The following is an 18,617-nucleotide window of genomic DNA, read 5'->3' as shown; positions in this document are numbered from 1 at the left end:
ATTAAATAATAAAATATTAATAAATTAAAAATTAAAAGAATAAAAATATTATAAAAAATACTTGTAAGAAAGTTGAATTTTATTATTTTAAATTTTTGTTATTAATTTTAATAATTTATATTTTTTTAAATAATTTATGTATGATAAACGATATATTTACTTGTTTAGAGTACAAATTTTATTATTATATTTATATATTCCTGATTTTAATTATACTTTAAGTATTCTGAGCAGATTTATTTTATTATATTATATTTTACATATGAATATATATTTTATATATTATTTTTAATGAAAAAAATTTAATAACCGAACTAACCATTAATTATGTTGGTAAGACGTGATCCACGACAAAAAAAAGAAAAGGATTGAGTGAGAGGACAGGAAATAGCAATGAAGTCGACGCTGTCTATAGTGGGAAGAACAGGAAAGTTACAAGCCATGGGAATTCAACGACTCATTAAGGAATGATGCACTGTAGAAAGAGATTGCGTACAACTAAGTCAGCGCTGCTTACCGGGTAGAATTTTAATATTTTAAGAAATTATACAATTACCCATCTAAAATAATAAATTACAAAATAACCTAACTATAGTTAAGATAATAACCAATTAAAGTGTGACACATCATGAAGGGTAACTTACATGTTATTTTAGACGGGGTTGGGTAGAATTCACCATACATATATATATATATATATATATATATATATATATATATATATATATATATATATATATATATATATATATACATCATTTTTTTTCGAATAATACTACGCATCTATGCCTTTTTATAAACTAAATTCAATTAAATTAAACAAAGATTTAGAGTAATATTATTTATAATTGATTTTTATTGATATTAGACCAACTTAATTAAACTTGATTAACAAAAATATTTAGATATATAGCATTATTCTTTTTTTTCTTTTTTCTATTATGTACTAAATGTGATTTAAATTTTTTTATTAGATATGATATTGTATGTTCATTTTATTGGCATGAAGTTTCATGAAAATATTTTTGTTTCAAAAAGCATTATCTTAAATAAAAATTGGTCTCAAGATGGAAAAAATAAAAGAAGAAAGAAAAGAAACCATCAAATGTCATTTTGAATAAGTGTAAAAGAATATTAGTCATCTATTATTCATCGAAATGGAGTTCTATTTAAGAATTTGTCGTTAGTCCATAAATTACTGCATGTATAAGGCGGAATTCGAACTCCACTCCCTACACTTGCTTAAACAACTAAGAAACTAGCACTAGATTAATCTAACTTGGTTAGTGATTCGTTCCTTCTTATTATATATATAGTTAAGTGATTTTAAAGGAACTATAAAAAAAATAGACAAACGAAAATAAGAACAAATAGAGAAGAAGAACAACTTGAATATCATTATTGGAGCTAGAAATACAATCTAGGAATTCATAATCTTTTTGTTTTCAATTGTAGTGTATTTCTCTTGTAAAAAAAGAATGAAAAAATAATTCTTTAGTCAACAAAAATATTCCCATGTGGTGTTACAATAAATAATGTGTCTCTCTTATTATGACCTTCATTTAATGAAAGAGGTAGGTAAACACCAAAGCCACCAACATTAGGACACAAGCAATTGCTTGATCATATGAAGCAGCACCTACATTTTGCAAACAAAAGTATAGATAAATAAATAAAAATTGTGACCAACTAAAACATGATGAATTAATATTAAGATATCAATAAAAATAATAATGAAGAGAAAAATAGGGAAATTAAATTACCACTGTTGTCTGCGGTAAGAAGTTGAGTTTCGTTTGTGGGAATGTGACTAACATCGATAGAAAAAGTAGCGGGTTCTGTAGCAGCTACTATTGAAATAAGAGCTGCAATCATGCCAAGGAAAACTGCCACTCTCATTGAAGATGCCATCTTTCTATTACAAATCTTGATTCTTTATTTATTTTTTATTGTTATTATTCTTTTATTCTTCTCTCTCCCTTTGAAGAAAAGAAAGGAGAGAGAAATCACACACAAAGTTGTAGGAGAAAGATGTGATGAGGGTGGTGAGTTTGAAGAGGTATGTGGAGCTTCTTTTATAGTAACAATTGAGGTTGGATGTAAGGTGTATCCGTAAGTTTGGGAAAGCCTCTTAAAAATTAGGATTTTCTTTACTATTTATTTTGTTTTCCTATTCTTTTGTCTTCAAATGTGGAAAGAGGCCATTTCAATGCCTTTTGTAACTATTTTTTCTTTTTATAATTTTGAAATTTTTTATTAATAAGTTAATATAATACTTTGATTAATTTTAATTTATTAAAATTTTTCTGTTTAACTTATTTTTACTCTCTGATACGTATTCAGAAGATCATTTTCTAATTTTCTCTTATCACTTTCTCTCAATTTTTACACTATTTTTGTTTAGATAATCTAATTACATATATTATATCATATATAATTTAGTCACAAAAAATATTATATATAATTTTATATTAATAATAACTTTTGTTATATATACAACATTGACACACCAAATTAAATTTGGTAAGATTTTTATTTCTTAATCTAGATATTCATTGTCAATTAAGATGATTAATCTCTTGCTGATTTATTATAGATATTTTGAAAAATAACAAGCTAGTTTAGGATTTTAAACTTTTTTTATATATCTAAAATAATGTGAATTTTATGATGTAAAAAAAATTTGGCTCAATTTTTTTTAATATTGGAGTGCTTTTGATGTTATTCCCCATTATTATGTGAATCTATGTTTTATTTGAATATTGAACAGTGGTAGAAATTACTGTCAGCGATTTGTGAAGGAATAGAAAACAAAAAAGAAAAGCTAGAAAGCGGAGAAAGCGATGACTGCACATATATAAGAAATTTTTTTCTTTTTATAGAACAAAATGGACTCAGCCAGGCTCTTTATTGGGTGAACTCATGAAGAAAGAGACAAAACAATTTGCCCAAATCAACCAATCATCCCCCTCTCCTGGCTGCATTGTGGACATTTGTCCTCTCCCCATCAATTCGCCCCCTTAGGTTACCCACACGCTCCTCCCATTTTCTATTCAAGTTTCAAAACTACTCCTAAAATTGGGTCTCTATCTCCAATGCTACACTTGAATTTTTTGGAAATCTTTGCAATTCGCCCCCCCCTTCATTTGGGCTTGATGATTGGATCCGGCGATTTCGGCCCTTTCATTTTTGTTCTCCATAAAACCAGATTACACATTAAATGGCCCATTTCCAACAAATTCACCAATATTGGTCCAATATTTAAAAAAATCGAAAAAAATTCTTCTACATGTGTATGTTTGTGTTGTCAAAAGGGTAGTGTGACAAGTATTTAAAAAAAGAGTAATTGAAGAGATAAGATTTGACATATTGCAGGTAAAATATAGTGTATTTTGTCTTATGTAACATGTAAATGATGTATTGATTAAATAGACTAATTATATTATGTTAATTAATTATTAAAAATAATATTGGGCCTTGTATAATTTTTTTATCTTTGGACTTTTTAAATGTATGCTCTCTCTCTCCAAAAATATTAACTTTACACACAAATTTATTAATATTTATTTATTTTAATATATATCTTTTTTTATGATTTAGATATATTCAGCTTCACAAATATAAAAATGTATCTACATATTTTAACCAACAAAAAACATATAATTTTACGTATTTACATACATTTAAATTAATAGTAATATTTATATATATTTAATTTAAATATTATATTAATATATCTGTTAATATTACTCTGGGTACATATAGATATTTATAAAAAAATATTATTCAAACACCATATATTCTTGACATCTTATAAAAATAGTTTTTTATTAATTATTTATATATTTAAATTATTTTTAATTAATAAAAAAATTTTAGATTTAATTGTTTAAAAAATATTGATGTCAAAACAGTATTTATAATACTACCATTTTTATGGTGTAGAAAGTGAGCATATATGTTTTGAAAGAGTTAATTTTTTTAAGAATGAAAATTGTAACAAGAGATTTTGTTTTTTGTTATAAATGAAAATTAAAAATAAATTTAATTTTAACGCAGTGTTAGTATAAAATAATTTTATATTTACATCTAATAACGTAATACTACATTAACAAAAATAATTACTTTTTAGAGGTAAATACTAAATGGGTATCCGAAAGATTCTGGTACTGACAAAATAGTACATAATTTTTGTTATTGACAAAATAGTCCCTAAAAAATTTTAAAATTTGACAAGCATGCAATGTCCCCGAGCTCGCCGGAGCAAATTTCCGTCTATTAGAATTTAAATTGGACTATATCAATTAGAATCGTTCTTTGGAATGGCTATGGATCATTGGATCGTACACAAGATCCGTTGCATTATATATTCAAAGAATACTTGCATCTTTACTCTTCGTCCTAGTTCGAGTTATATGTGCCTTCAACGCGCCTTTGAGTGATGAAGGAACAGTAGAATAGAGGAAATATAATTCACTCAATAGAAAAGGTATTTTTCAATAGAACGGTGGAACGAAATTAAGTAATAATGATTTGGTAAAAGAATATAAATTTACTTTTTAATATTTACAAAAATTATATAATTATCTATTTTAAAAAAATGTTTAATTATAAAATATCTTACTTCAGTTAAGATGTTAACTCTCACTGAGTTAAATTAACTCAAATTAAAATTAAACATTTAATTAAAATGTGTCACATCATAGAGGCTAATTTACATGTTATTTTAGAGGGAGTTGGGTAGAATTTCTATATATATAAATTTGGTCGAGTTAGAGAATAAAAAATTTAACTAAAACAATAAAAAATACTTGAAAATAATAAAAATAAAAAGTGATCTTATTATAAATATATAATTTTAAATATTATATATATAAAACTTTAAATGTTAATTTTAATAAATAAAAAATATTTATTTTTTATATTTATATGTTTTATATTTTTAATTACGTAAGTTTGATTAGTTTAGATTTTACTAATATAAGTAAATATATAATGTGATAGGCATGTATTTAGAATTATATTATTTTTATTCTGTTTTTCTAAAAAAATTGAAAAAAATAAAAAAAATTAATATTTCCATGTATTATATATAATATTTTAAATAAATTATATTTTCAAAATACTTTGATGAAAAATTATTTTATATAATAATATCTTTAATAAAATTAGTTAATTAATAAATTTTGAATACAATAATCTAATTATTTGTCAAGTAATATAAAATAAAATTTTAATTATTTTATATTTTTATGTTACAGTTTAAAATTTTATTTTAATATAATTTTTTAATATCATAAAAAATTTTTGCATAATAATTAATCTTATTGAATAAAGAATACTCATATTTTTGTATTTATATGTTTTATATTTAATTATTTAAGAATAAAAGATTCTGTTATTATTTAAAGTATTGTGTATTAAAGTACTGTCATTTAAAGCATTTATTTATGTACTAGGATATTCTATATTTATTAGAGTCCATCAATACTCTTCTTTCATATTAATTAACCTTTAATTTTTATATAATCAAATCTAATAGTCTATATAAATGTGGCACATCCAATAAGCACATCATGGTTGTGCTCGTTTTAGACATACCCATTTTTGTCAACCAAGTTTAACTAAGTTGGCTTAAACCCAATAAAAATTACTCACATAATGTGCACATGAATCGCAAAATTTTTCTTTTTCGCATGTTTTCTCTTTATCTTCGTTCTTCTATTGCTGTTGATATTGTTGCATTCTTTTTTCTATTTTTTCTCCTCTTTCTTTTCCTTCAAATGTTTTGCAATATTTTTTATTTCTTTTTTTGTTTGATTGTTTTCTTTTAGTTTTTTATTTTTTTAAAAAGTTAAAAAATAAAAAAAATTATGAAAAGTGACACAAAAAGATGATAAAAAAAGAAAAATTTTGAATTATACAAAATATTTTAAGTTAACATAAAAAATTTATTAATTTTAACACTGAAATTTTTTAACAGTGTTACATAAAATTTTTAACTAATTATAAGTTATCATAAACAAAAGTAACACCAAAATTTTTTAACCACAATGTCAAAATTTCTCTAACAAAAAAGGTTCGTAATTAATTATAAATTATCAAAAATAAAAATAACACTAAAATTTTTCTACCGTTGACACTAAAATTTCTCCAACATATCTTCCTCTTCTATTTTTTTTTCTTTCTCCCATAATGTTCATCTTCTTCTTTTTCATGTTTTATTAGTGATATAAAATTTTTTCTATATCTTCTTATATTTTACTTTAAAATAGAAAATTTTATCTAAACAAATTTGTTTTAAAGTTCAATTGCATACTCCTAAATCCTAAATAATAAAGTGTCTTCCAATATGATATGGAGAGATAAATTCAAACTCTATGTTTATCGTACTAAAATTTTAGTATTTTATATAACAAATTTTAGTATCAGTTTTATTTCATATAAAAATTTTCGGTGTCATTCTTCTTCTTCTTTATATTTTTTTTCTTCATTCTTTTCCTCCATAAATATTTTACAAATATACAAACGAAAATGATAAATAAGAACAAGAAAAAAAGTATAAAAAGAAAAAAAAGATGAAAAAATCAAATAAAAAAATGAGAACAAGGAGAAAAATAAAAAGAAAAAACAAACAAACAAACAAATGTATATATTATAACTTAGTTAAACTTAGTTACATAAAAAAATTAATTGTCTAGAATTATTGAAAAATAAATTGGAATTATTTTCATTATAATAACCATGAAATTTTAAAATCTCATTATTTTAAAGCTTCCATAATATTCATTGTAATATGTTGACAAATTTTTTAATCAACCTGTTCTTATTAAAAAATTGCATCAAGTCAAAAACCTAGAATCTAAAACCTAAATCTTTTATAATAACATATCTTCTTAATACATAGTAACAAATATCATAAGTTAGATTCAAGTATGAACAACGTTTTAATGTACTGAAACCTAATAGGCTATTTTTCAGATGCTTTGTAGTTTATAGATTCAGTTTGCCCTCCATATATATTATAGGCAATAGAAGCCGTTCTATTTTCAAACCTAATGACTTGAGCCGCACGAAATCAATTTAGTTTCCAAAAAAGAAAAAAAAAGTAGGGGTAATGGTAAATTGGCTAAAACTAGCCCTCACCCGTCAAAAAATACAGATTGAATTTTAGCCCGCTAAAAAAATGTCCGCTTGACTCGTGAGCTTTAATGGAATAAGTCGGTGGGCGCCCATGTAATCTTTTTAACATAAACCAAAAAATAAAACTATTTTTATACTTTTTAATTAAATTTTTTGTTCATTTATGAATTTTATTAAGCATTTCTTATAATTATTTGGTTATTAAATTTTATTATTTTGCTTAACCTAATAAAACTTTAAATTTTTTCAAAAAAAAAAAGTTTTAACTACCTATTTGGTGGTGTGGAGTGAACCATTCCAGTGTCCATTTGTCACCGGTAGTTCAAATTTCAAAGAACAAATAAAAATAAAAAATAAAAACAAATAGCAAGTCCAAAATAAAAAAACGAATAAAGAAATATCATTATTGGAGCTAGAAATACAATCTAGGAATCCATATTCTCAATTGTAGCGTATTGCTCTTGTAAAAAAAGAATGAAAAAATAATTCTTTAGTCAACAAAAATATTCCCATGTGGTGTTACAATAAATAATGTGTCTCTCTTATTATGACCTTCATTTAATGAAAGAGGTAGGTAAACACCAAAGCCACCAACATTAGGACACAAGCAATTGCTTGATCATATGAAGCAGCACCTACATTTTGCAAACAAAAGTATAGATAAATTAAAATTGTCACCAATTAGAACATGATGAATTAATAATTTAATATTAAGATATAAAAAATAATAATAAAGAGAAAAATAGGAGGGAAATTAATTACCACTTTTTTCGTCTGTGGTGGTGGGAATGCCAAGGTTGATAGATAAAGTTGCGGGTTCTGAAGCAGCTACTATTGAAATAAGGGTTGCAATCATGCTAAGGAAAACCACCACTCTCATTGAAGAAGCCATCTTTCTATTACAAATGTTAATTGTTTATTTTCTTATTGTTATTGTTGTTTTATTCTTCTCTCTCCCTTTGAAGAAAAGAAAGGAGAGAGAAATCACACAAAAGTTGTAGAAGAAAGATATGATGAGGGTGGTGAGTTTGAAGAGATAGGTGGAGCTTCTTTTATAATAGCAATAATTGAGGTTGGATGTAAGGTGTATTCGCAAGTTTGGGAAAGCCTCTTACAAATTAGAACTTTTTTTTACTATTTAATTTGGTTTCCTATTCTTTTGTCTTCAAATTGGGAAGAGGCTATTTCAATACTTCTTTTTTGTGGCTATTCCCTTTTTCTATACATTTTTAAAATTTTTTATTAGTAAGTTAATACTTACTCATCTAAAAATTGTAGATTAGAGTCTCTTCTTATATTTGAAAAAAAAAAGTTAATACTTTTATTATTATCACTTTTTCATTGAATTTATCTTGTTTATTTTATTTTTGTAATCACACACTCTCTCTTAAATTTTAACACTATTTTTGTTTTGATAATCTAATAATATAGATTTTATCATAATTTTGCATTAATAATAACTTTTATTATATATAATATTCACACCAAATTTAATTTGGTAGAATTTTTTGGTTTACAATAATTAGGATATTCACTATTAACGGATAAAACAATTAATTTAAAATTTAAAATTTTATCTATATATAAAATAAAATTTGAATTTTCAATACTTGGTTAACAAACACAATCCTAGATTAAACTTGGTAGATTTAAGTAATCTCTAGAAATATGTAGTTGCAAATTGCATTTAACGTTACATAGAGATATAGAATATAGATAGATATATTGATGTAAAAATTTATAACAAACTAAACTAAATAAGAGAAATCTCTCTAGTTTGCTCTTGAAACTAAACATTGGTATTTCTCAACTATTTAGATTTTAGTAATAATTAAAAAAAAACATGTTATTCTAGTCTCCTAAATTTGGTTTAATTACTCTATTGGTCCATATGGTTTTACAAAATTTTCAATTAGATCCCTATATTTTTTTTAATTGGATCCCTGTACCAAATTTTTTTTCAATTAAGTCCTTTTTGGTAGTAATTAGCTTAATTGTATAGAGATCCAACTAAAAAAAATTGGTGCAGGGACTCAAATAAAAGGAAAATAAAAAAGTGTAGGGACTCAGTTGAAAAAAAAATTGGGACAGGGACCCAATTAAAAAGAAAAAGAAAGTATAGAGACCTAATTAAAAATTTTGCGAAACTATAGAGACGAACAGAGTAATTAAACGCCTAAATTATCAACAGCACTTATAGGTCAAGCTTAGAATAAAATGAGTGTTTTATTTCACCTCTTGTAGCAAAGTATAAGAAAGAGAATAACGGAATTAGACGGGAGTGAGCACTCTAATACAAGCAATTCTACTAAGGAGAAGTTAGTTACAGAAGATGCATCATAAATACAAAATAGAAGGATTATGTAGGGTAGCTTGAGCCTGGTATGGTGCCATTCTATCATTTTGTTCCTCCCTCTTCTGATTATATCGAATCCTTTGTATCTGTTCTAATTAATTCTTCCCTTCGTTCAAATCCTCATGCACAACGAACATCACTGCATTTCTGCTTCACTTTACTTTCTTAGTTCATACCACTATTTCATTGGTTTATTTCTCTTCAAGTAATACTACAAACTCATATAGTTTTAATTTTTTTGTAATTACTTTTCTAAATCATCAATATAACATCACTTTTCCATCTGCATTATTAAGTACCTTCCATTTGGTACTTTCATTGCCATGGCAGACAACACCATAATGAAGGGTTTGGAGGCCAATGTCAAGAAGCTGTTTCAGATGATGGAGTCGATGATGGAAGAGAACATATATGAGCGAGCTTGATTGAAGGAAGCAACTGATCTAAAATTCGAGTTTCTCCAAGGTTTCATTTCCTAACTCGCTAATGAGTCATCTCAGGCTCGATCGGTTGTTTTGGGTTCTCACCATGGTGCGAACTTCGGAGGGGATCATTCTTGGCATGGAACTGCGCAACCCAGGAAGGTAAACTCCGACTTGGCCAAATTTGATGGATTTGATGCTTTAGCTTAATTTCTGTTGATCAATATTTTGATTTCTTCGAGGTTCCTGAGGAGGAACAAGTGGGTCTCATTACGATGCACATGCATGTCGGGTATGGCAATCCCATGGTTTCAAATGATGCAGCGTACATCACCTTTTCATTCTTGGACCCCCATTGAAGAAATCAATTGAAATTGATTTTGGTCCTTCACTGTTCGAATCACGGAGAGAACTTCGTTTCAAACTCCAACAGCAAGGGTTGGTTTCTGATTATTATGCAGAATTTGTGGCATTGGCTAAAAGATCCCACATTGATCCCCCGGATGCTTTGAGGGATTGTTTCATCAGTGGGTTATAATAGGACATTAGGCACGAGGTCAAGACGCAGTGTTCGCCTTCTTGATGAGGGTCGTGAGCTTAGCCCATTTATATGAGGACAAGTTCTCCCCCAATCTGCGTACCACTACAGCACCAGCTTCGTTCCGCTCTGTTAACCCTCAGACCCTCGCTATAACTCAACCTAAGCCTTCTCTGTGTACTGGCTCACCTCTATTATTGCCAACGCCATCCCAACGATCTTCAGCTTCTTCTCCACGAAATCCGATTCGCATGTTATTCTTAGCTGATATTCAAGCTAAGAGAGCCAAATGCTTGTGTTATTGGTGTGATGAGAAGTACACAACTCTCCATATAAATTCCTAAATCAACACTTCATGTTATTTCAACTTGGAAAAGATGAAGTCCCGGATGTGGAACAGCAAGCTGCGATTGATGAGGTAGTAGATCTTTTCCTACAGACCCTTAAGCAACAAGTAACTGACCATCACCTATCCTACAATGCCATGCATGATATCTCTGGTTCGTCCACTATCTGAATCAGAGCTCTCCTTCAAGGGTTAGAGGTTCGGGCTCTATTGGATGGAGGCAGCTCTGATAGTTTATTTCAGCCTCAAATAGCCAAATTCTTGAACATCCCAGTGCAGCCTGCCTCTGGTGTGAGGCTGATAGTAGAAAATTTTGGCATTATGGATGTTGAGGGTTATATTCCCTATCTGGAGGTCACAATGAGCAGATGCAAAGTCACTATTCCACATGTCTTTATGCTACATGTTGCTATAGGTGACTTGGTGATTTGTTCCCCTTGGCTCAAGCAACTAAAAACACACATTGTGGACTATGATGCTGCATTTCTCAGATTTTTTCATAATGGAGAGTTTTTTACAGTGCATGGTGAGAAGAATTCCACCCCGGAACAAGCTTAGTATCACCACACTCTATCTTTTCTCAACACTAATGCAATTGAGGAAGTTTTCACAGTAGAAGTTCAGCAACCTGCACAGAATCCAGTTACTCCCCTGTCGTTTTCTCCTACCTTGGAGCCTATTTTTGCTGAACTTCTCTAAAAGTATCAAATAGTGTTTCAGTAGCCTACATATCTTCCCCCACAATGATTGCATGATCACTCTATTCCCTTGGTAGATAAGGCAACACCAATTCGAGTTAGACTGTATCGATACCCTCACCACTATAAGACTCAAATTGAGTGCATGATTCAAGAGATGCTTAAAGATGGCATCATTTAGCCAAGCATATCCCCTTCTCATCGCCAATCCTTTTGGTCAAGAAAAAGGATGGCTCTTGGAGATTCTATACTGACTACCATGCTTTGAATAATATTACAGTCAAGGATCGATTTCCCATTCCCATAGTGAATGAATTTATCGATGAGTTACTTGGAGCAAAAATTTTTTCAAAGTTGAATCTCAGATCAGGTTATCACTAGATTTTGGTAAAACTGGAGGATAGATATAAGACCGCATTTCGCACACATCAAGGACATTACGAAATGGCCAGTAATGCCACTTGGATTAACAAATGCACCAGCCACCTTCCAACACCTCATGAATGATATCTTTCAGCCATTTTTAAGAAAGTTTGTCCTTGTGTTCTTCGATGACATATTGATCTACAGTCCTTCAACTTTTCAGCACTTATCACATTTGGAGATCATGTTGCAAAAATTACAGAAGGAATCCTTTATTTGCCAAGATGTCAAAATGCTTGTTTGCCGTGTCAAAAATTGACTATCCGGGTCACACCATCACTGAGAAGGGTGTCCACATGGAAAAGGATAAAGTTCAGGTCGTAATAGCTTAGCCGACATCTGAGAACCTCAAACAACTTTGGGGATTTCTCGGGTTGACAGGTTACCATAGGCGCTTCGTCAAAGGCTACGCTTCTCTTGCATCTCCTCTCACAGATTTGTTGGAGCAAGATGCCTTCTAGTGGAGCTCAGTTGCTACTCATGCCTTTGACTCATTAAAGAGGGTAATTACTTCCGAACCAGTTTTAGCTCTTCCCAACTTTGATCAACATTTTATAGTGGAAAATGATGCTTTTAGTACGGGAATTGGAGCGGTGCTATTGCAAGCTAAACACCCAATCGCTTTCTTTTCTATGTTATCTACTAACAAGCAGCACTAGTCAACATGTATTCGCAAATTCTATGATGTGACTGAAGCAGTAGCCAAGTTCTGCCATTACTTATTGCGAAAAAAATTCATTATGCGTATAGATCAGCAAAGCTTAAAGACTCTGGGAGATCAGACCTTGCACACCCCTGACTAGCAAAAGTGGGTACACAAGCTCATGGAGTATGACTTTGAGATTCAATATAAACCTGGTAAGGAGAACACTGCTGTTGATGCCCTTTCACGCAGCTTCGTGGCTGCTTGGTCTTGCCCGAAATTAGAATGGTTTAATACATTGAAGTGCAAAATTGAGGCTGACAACGAACTGAAGGAGCTTTGGGAGAATTGTGAGAAAGGCTCACCAAAGGACCTCAACTATTATATTCATAATGGAGTGCTGCTATGGAGGAATAGGTTGGTGGCTCCAAAAGGGAGTTCATTGATGCAAGTAATTTTGCACGAATACCATGATGCCATGATTGGAGGTCATTCTGGCATTACCAAGACTGTGGAACGAATTTGCTCTACCTTCTATTGGCCGAATATGCAAAGAGATATAAGAGCTTATGTTCTTTCCTACTCCACTTGCCAGCCCACCAAAACAGAGGCCCGACTACCTACAGGATAGCTCTAACCTCTCCCAATACCATCACAGGTGTGGGAGGCTATCTGCATAGATTTTATCGCTTCTCTTCCACAGTTTTATGAGTATATGGTCATTATGGTGATCATTGATAGATTGACCAAATTTGCTCATTTTATACCCTTGAAATATGACTTTAACAATCGTTTAGTGGCAAAGGTATTCATCAGGAATATTGTCAAACTCCATGAATTTCTTAGATCCATTGTCTTGGATAGGGACCAGATCTTTATGAGTCACTTTTGGTGGAGATTATTTAAGTTGCAAACCACTACTTTATCCATGAGCTCATCATACCACCTACAAACGGACAGAAAAAATGAAGTTGTGAACAAGACATTGGAGATGTATCTTCATTGCTTCTGTTTCGAGAATCCCAGGTTATGGTTCAATATGCTACCTTGGGCCCAGTATTGGTACAACACTTCTCATCACAGAAGCATCAAAATGTCCCCTTACATGGCTCTATATGGTTGTGCCTCCCAAATCTCATTAGATATGAGTTCTCTCCTGCTGACGAACCATCATTGCAAGTGTTGCTAACCAATCGGAACACGCTGATTGAACAGCTTAAGGCCAACCTCAATCATGCCCAATAATATCTGAAGATGTTTGCTGATAAAAATCGTCGAGAGGCTGAATTTGAAGAGAATGATATGGTACTGGTTCGTTTATAGCCTTACCGTCAACACTCAGTGGCTTTGAGAAAAAATCAAAAGTTGGGAATGAGATAATTTGAACCATTTTGCATTGTCAAGAAACTTAGCTTGGTAGCCTATAAACTCAAACTTCCTCTAGAGGCTAAGATTCATAATGTGTTCTATATTTCAGTGTTAAAGAGATTCCGTAATAATGATATGTACTTGCCATTGCCTCTACAGACTAGTGCCAAGGGTCCTATACTTGAGCATTCTCGGGTTCTAGGATTTTGCATCATTCTCAAACATGGAAAACCAGAAAAACAGGTCCATGTGCAGTGGAGAATTGGAGACACTGCAGAAATATCATGAGAACCAATTGCAAACGTGACTAGACTACACCCTTCTCTCAACCATGAGAATATGGTTGATCTAAATGGAGAGGGTAATGTAAGAAAGAGAATAACGAAATTGGATGGGAGTGAGCACTCTAATGCAAGCAATTCTTCTAAGAGGAAGTTAGTTACAGAGCAAAGATATATGGCTGCTGACCTACCTCCTTCGGACGTGCATAGAAGGACGCATCATAAATACAAAATGGAAGAATTATGTAGGTAGCTTGAGCCTGGTATCGTGCCATTCTATCATTCTATTCCTCCCTCTTCTGATTACATCAAATTCTTTGTATTTGATCCAATTAATTCTTCTCTTCGTTCAAGTCTTCATGCACAACGAGTATCACTGTGTTTTTGCTTCACTTTCCTTTCTTAGTTCATACCACTGTTTTATTGGTTTATTTTTCTTCCAGTAATACTACAAACTCATATAGTTCCAATTTCCTTGTAATTACTCTTCTAGATCATCAACACAATATCACTTTTCTATCTACTTTATTAAGTACCTTCAACACAACAAAGCTAAACATAATTTCACATCAATAATAGCAATGATTCCAGAGAAATATTTTATTCCATGGATTGTAATTTAGCTTCTTCGAACTTTTAGAAAAGTACTAGTATATATTACTGTTTCAAGGTATTACCTAAAATTAAGATGGATTTTGGTTTGGATTTAAAGTTCAAACTCCTTTGAGTGATGGTTTCGACTTGTTTGTCGAAATAGTGGTTTATCCAACATCCTTGTCTGGACAGTGGTAGAGGATATTTATAGGAGACTCTGATATTCAAATTAGCAAATGTTTAAATAAATTTTAAGTAATATTAGACTAGAGAAAATACCTGAATATTGAAGTATTTATAAGATAGCGTAACAATATATGACTTAATTATTTTTTTAGAAATAACTTTTAAAAATCATAAGTAATCATTCTGTTTTAGAGTGAGAAGTTCAATCCATGTTTAGGTTGGTTATCACTTGAAAGGTGATAACCACATTAATAGAAAAATGTCTGACTTTTTCTTCAAGTTGAGGATTATGAATCTCGGAGACTCATATCTAAGCTGGTCTAATCTATGTGGATAAGATTGCATGAGTTATTTTTGATACTACTGGACCGACTTTATGGTGCCAAATTTCGAATATATATTGTATATTAGAAGGGAATGTGGGTTGGTCTCATATTTTGCAGGTTCAAGTAAAAATAATTACCGTTATAAAAGTTATTTTATCCGAGTGACAAAAGATATTAATTAATGGTTTAAAAAATTTTTTTATAAGCTCACCAAAAAACAAAAATATATTGTCTTTAAACAAAAATTATATTTATTTTTATGACTCAATTTATCTCCTCTTGAGTAAGTAAAAAAAAATCAAAATTTTAAGTGAAATTGAAAACATAAATTAAGTATATAAAATATAAAATTATAATAATATTTAAATTATAAAATCGATTGATTTATCTAAAATTATAATATCAAAAAATTTTAAGAGTTGAATCAAAATTTTAACTTCTATATTCTTATCGACCAATATTTACCTTAATTGTGAGAATCCTTCTCTATCTATCCCTATTTTGTATTTTTTAAGGATTGTTATTAATTGTTAGTGAATTTCGATTAAAGAAAAAAAAATCCCAAGAATAAAAAAAAGAAAAAAAAAAACTACTTTCTTTAAGTCCATAATTAACTAGCATTTCTTTTTTCTTTTAGTTATACTTTTTATATAAAATAACAACTCAAACCCCAAACCCATTCAAGTTTTCTATTTTGTTGGCTTATTGATGATTTAAAAAAAAAAGTTGATATCCTAGCAAATTAAAACCATTAGCAAATACACACCATTAGAGCCTATGAATGTGTTTTATTATTATTATTATTATTATTATTATTATTATTATTATTATTGTTATTATGAGGGAAGAAAAAGAAAAAAATATTAAAATTAAACAAGTGAGAAGAAACATTCCGATATTGAGGCTTAGGTTTTGTGGAGATTTATATACTATAATGCACAGACACTAATATGAATACAGAATACGATGACATGCAAATTTTAAAATTTTATAAGACACAAGAACACATATACATATAAAATATAAAGTATTTTTTAGATAAATTATAATGATATTTTGATATTTTATTGATATTAAAATATAAATTAATTTTTTAATTATTTGTAATATCTTATTTTAATTATATCAAGTATTTAAAATATTTTTTATTTTAATAAATAATAATATATATTATATCTAAATTTATTTTAATAATATATATTAAGAATAAGACTGGATACGCTGATACGTGATGATATATACGTGTGTTTAAGCTTGTTTGAAAAAGATTTTTTTTATTTTTTATTAAGACACAGTAGACACGCGTGTCGAACGAATGTTAGTAAGTATTGTGTCCGATTTTATAGTTTATATATATAAGTTGGACACGTTTACCAAGAGTGAAAGATAATATAGGTGAACGAACACATAGAAATACAAATAAATAAAGGAAAATAAACAATTAGAATATCATTATTGGAACTACAAATACAATCCAGGTATCCATAATTTTTTGTATATTCCTGTTGTAAAAAAATTAAAAAATAAAAAAATAATTCTTTGTGGATTCCTCAGCCTTCATTTAGTGAAAGATGTAGGTGAACACCAAAGCCAGCAACATTAGGACATAAGCAATTGCTTGATCATATGAGGCAGCACCTACATTTTGCAAACAATAACATAAGATAAATAAAAATTGTAACAACCTAGAACATCATGAATTAATATTAAGATATCAATAAAAATAATAATGAAGAGAAAAATAGGGAAATTAAATTACCACTGTTGTCTGCGGTAAGAAGTTGAGTTTCGTTTGTGGGAATGTGACTAACATCGATAGAAAAAGTAGCGGGTTCTGTAGCAGCTACTATTGAAATAAGAGCTGCAATCATGCCAAGGAAAACTGCCACTCTCATTGAAGATGCCATCTTTCTATTACAAATCTTGATTCTTTATTTATTTTTTATTGTTATTATTCTTTTATTCTTCTCTCTCCCTTTGAAGAAAAGAAAGGAGAGAGAAATCACACACAAAGTTGTAGGAGAAAGATGTGATGAGGGTGGTGAGTTTGAAGAGGTATGTGGAGCTTCTTTTATAATAAAAATTGAGATTTGATGTAAGGTGTATCCGCAAGTTTAGGAAAGCCTCTTAAAAATTAGGATTTTCTTTACTATTTATTTTGTTTTCCTATTCTTTTGTCTTCAAATGTGGAAAGAGGCCATTTCAATGCCTTTCTAGCTATTTTTTCTTTTTATAATTTTGAAATTTTTTATTAATAAGTTAATATAATACTTTGATTAATTTTAATTTATTAAAATTTTTCTGTTTAACTTATTTTTACTCTCTGATACGTATTCAGAAGATCATTTTCTAATTTTCTCTTATTACTCTCTCTCAATTTTTACACTATTTTTGTTTAGATAATCTAATTACATATATTATATCATATATAATTTAGTCACAAAAAAATATTATATAATTTTATATTAATAATAACTTTTGTTATATATACAACATTGACACACCAAATTAAATTTGGTAAGATTTTTATTTCATAATCTAGATATTCATTGTCAATTACGATGATTAATCTCTCGTTGATTTATTATAGATATTTTGAAAAATAACAAGCTAGTTTAGGATTCTAAACTTTTTTTATATATCTAAAATAATGTGAATTTTATGATGTAAAAAGAAAAATTTGGCTCATTTTTTTAATATTCCTTGCTCTCTCTCCCCATTGCAGCAACAATCTCAACAGCAACAGTAACCTCAACTGCAAAAGCATCATCAAGTTTTCTGAAGCCTTACAAATTTTCTTTACTATTTTTTATACTTTTTCTATTCTTTGGCCTTCAAATGTGGAGAAAGGCTACTTCAATACTTTTTTTTTTTTTACTATTTCCATGATTTATTAAAGATTTGTTAGACTTCTCGTCAGGCTACACCAGGATTCAAATCTTGAAGTGGAATATAAAATCCTTTCTAATATGTGAGTGTGTAGTGTAAGAACAAAAAAAAAAAGGAGGATAGATAGATAGATGTTGATGTCAAAAACATTTGTAACAAACTAATTTAAACAAGAAAAATCTTTAGTTTGCTCTTGAAACTAAAAATGGCTATTGCTTTGAGCTATTTAGAATTTCATACTAATAAAGTCCTGGAGAAAAATTGAGATCAAACCAAATCGATCTATATGTTTTGTGATTTTAATCGTTTTTTATTTAGATTAAATAGCATTTGAACAGCCTTACCAATAAAACATTAATTCCCTTATCTCCTTTTTCCTTTATTCTATTAATGATTGCTATATG

General features: G+C 29.0%; 1 protein-coding gene and 3 long non-coding RNA genes across 4 annotated transcripts; 1 reads left to right on the top strand and 3 right to left on the bottom strand.

Moving 5' to 3' along the window:
* Positions 1-1,373: 1,373 nt before the first annotated feature.
* LOC140174576 (uncharacterized) lies at positions 1,374-2,053 on the bottom strand. The gene is made up of 2 exons (XR_011864309.1): positions 1,764-2,053; positions 1,374-1,639 (listed from the first exon to the last, which is right to left on the bottom strand). It is a non-coding gene; the product is annotated as an uncharacterized lncRNA (long non-coding RNA).
* A 5,468-nt stretch (positions 2,054-7,521) lies between these two features.
* LOC140174575 (uncharacterized) lies at positions 7,522-8,159 on the bottom strand. The gene is made up of 2 exons (XR_011864308.1): positions 7,906-8,159; positions 7,522-7,778 (listed from the first exon to the last, which is right to left on the bottom strand). It is a non-coding gene; the product is annotated as an uncharacterized lncRNA (long non-coding RNA).
* Positions 8,160-12,750: 4,591 nt separating this feature from the next.
* On the top strand, positions 12,751-14,225 carry LOC140174647 (uncharacterized). Its single transcript, XM_072200131.1, has 2 exons — positions 12,751-13,057; positions 14,047-14,225. The coding sequence occupies exons 1-2, from the start codon at positions 12,751-12,753 to the stop codon at positions 14,223-14,225; spliced, it is 486 nt and encodes a 161-aa protein (XP_072056232.1).
* Positions 14,226-16,748: 2,523 nt separating this feature from the next.
* Positions 16,749-17,493, bottom strand: LOC140174574 (uncharacterized). Its single transcript, XR_011864307.1, has 2 exons — positions 17,084-17,493; positions 16,749-16,962 (listed from the first exon to the last, which is right to left on the bottom strand). It is a non-coding gene; the product is annotated as an uncharacterized lncRNA (long non-coding RNA).
* Between the last annotated feature and the right edge of the window lie 1,124 nt (positions 17,494-18,617).

The sequence above is a fragment of the Arachis hypogaea genome, chromosome 8 (assembly GCF_003086295.3).
Source record: "Arachis hypogaea cultivar Tifrunner chromosome 8, arahy.Tifrunner.gnm2.J5K5, whole genome shotgun sequence".
Classification (NCBI taxonomy): domain Eukaryota; kingdom Viridiplantae; phylum Streptophyta; class Magnoliopsida; order Fabales; family Fabaceae; genus Arachis; species Arachis hypogaea.
The sequence above is the reverse complement of the archived record's forward strand: the minus strand, read 5'-3'. Positions and strand labels throughout refer to the sequence as shown.

What these genes read in the sequence shown, in the direction of transcription:
- LOC140174647 (XM_072200131.1), top strand. Translation starts at nt 12,751, where the DNA reads ATGGAGTATGACTTTGAGATTCAATATAAACCTGGTAAGGAGAACACT. An exon ending in CCATGATGCCATGATTGGAG is followed by an intron (nt 13,058 to 14,046) that starts GTCATTCTGGCA and finishes TCTATATTTCAG; the next exon opens with TGTTAAAGAGATTCCGTAAT.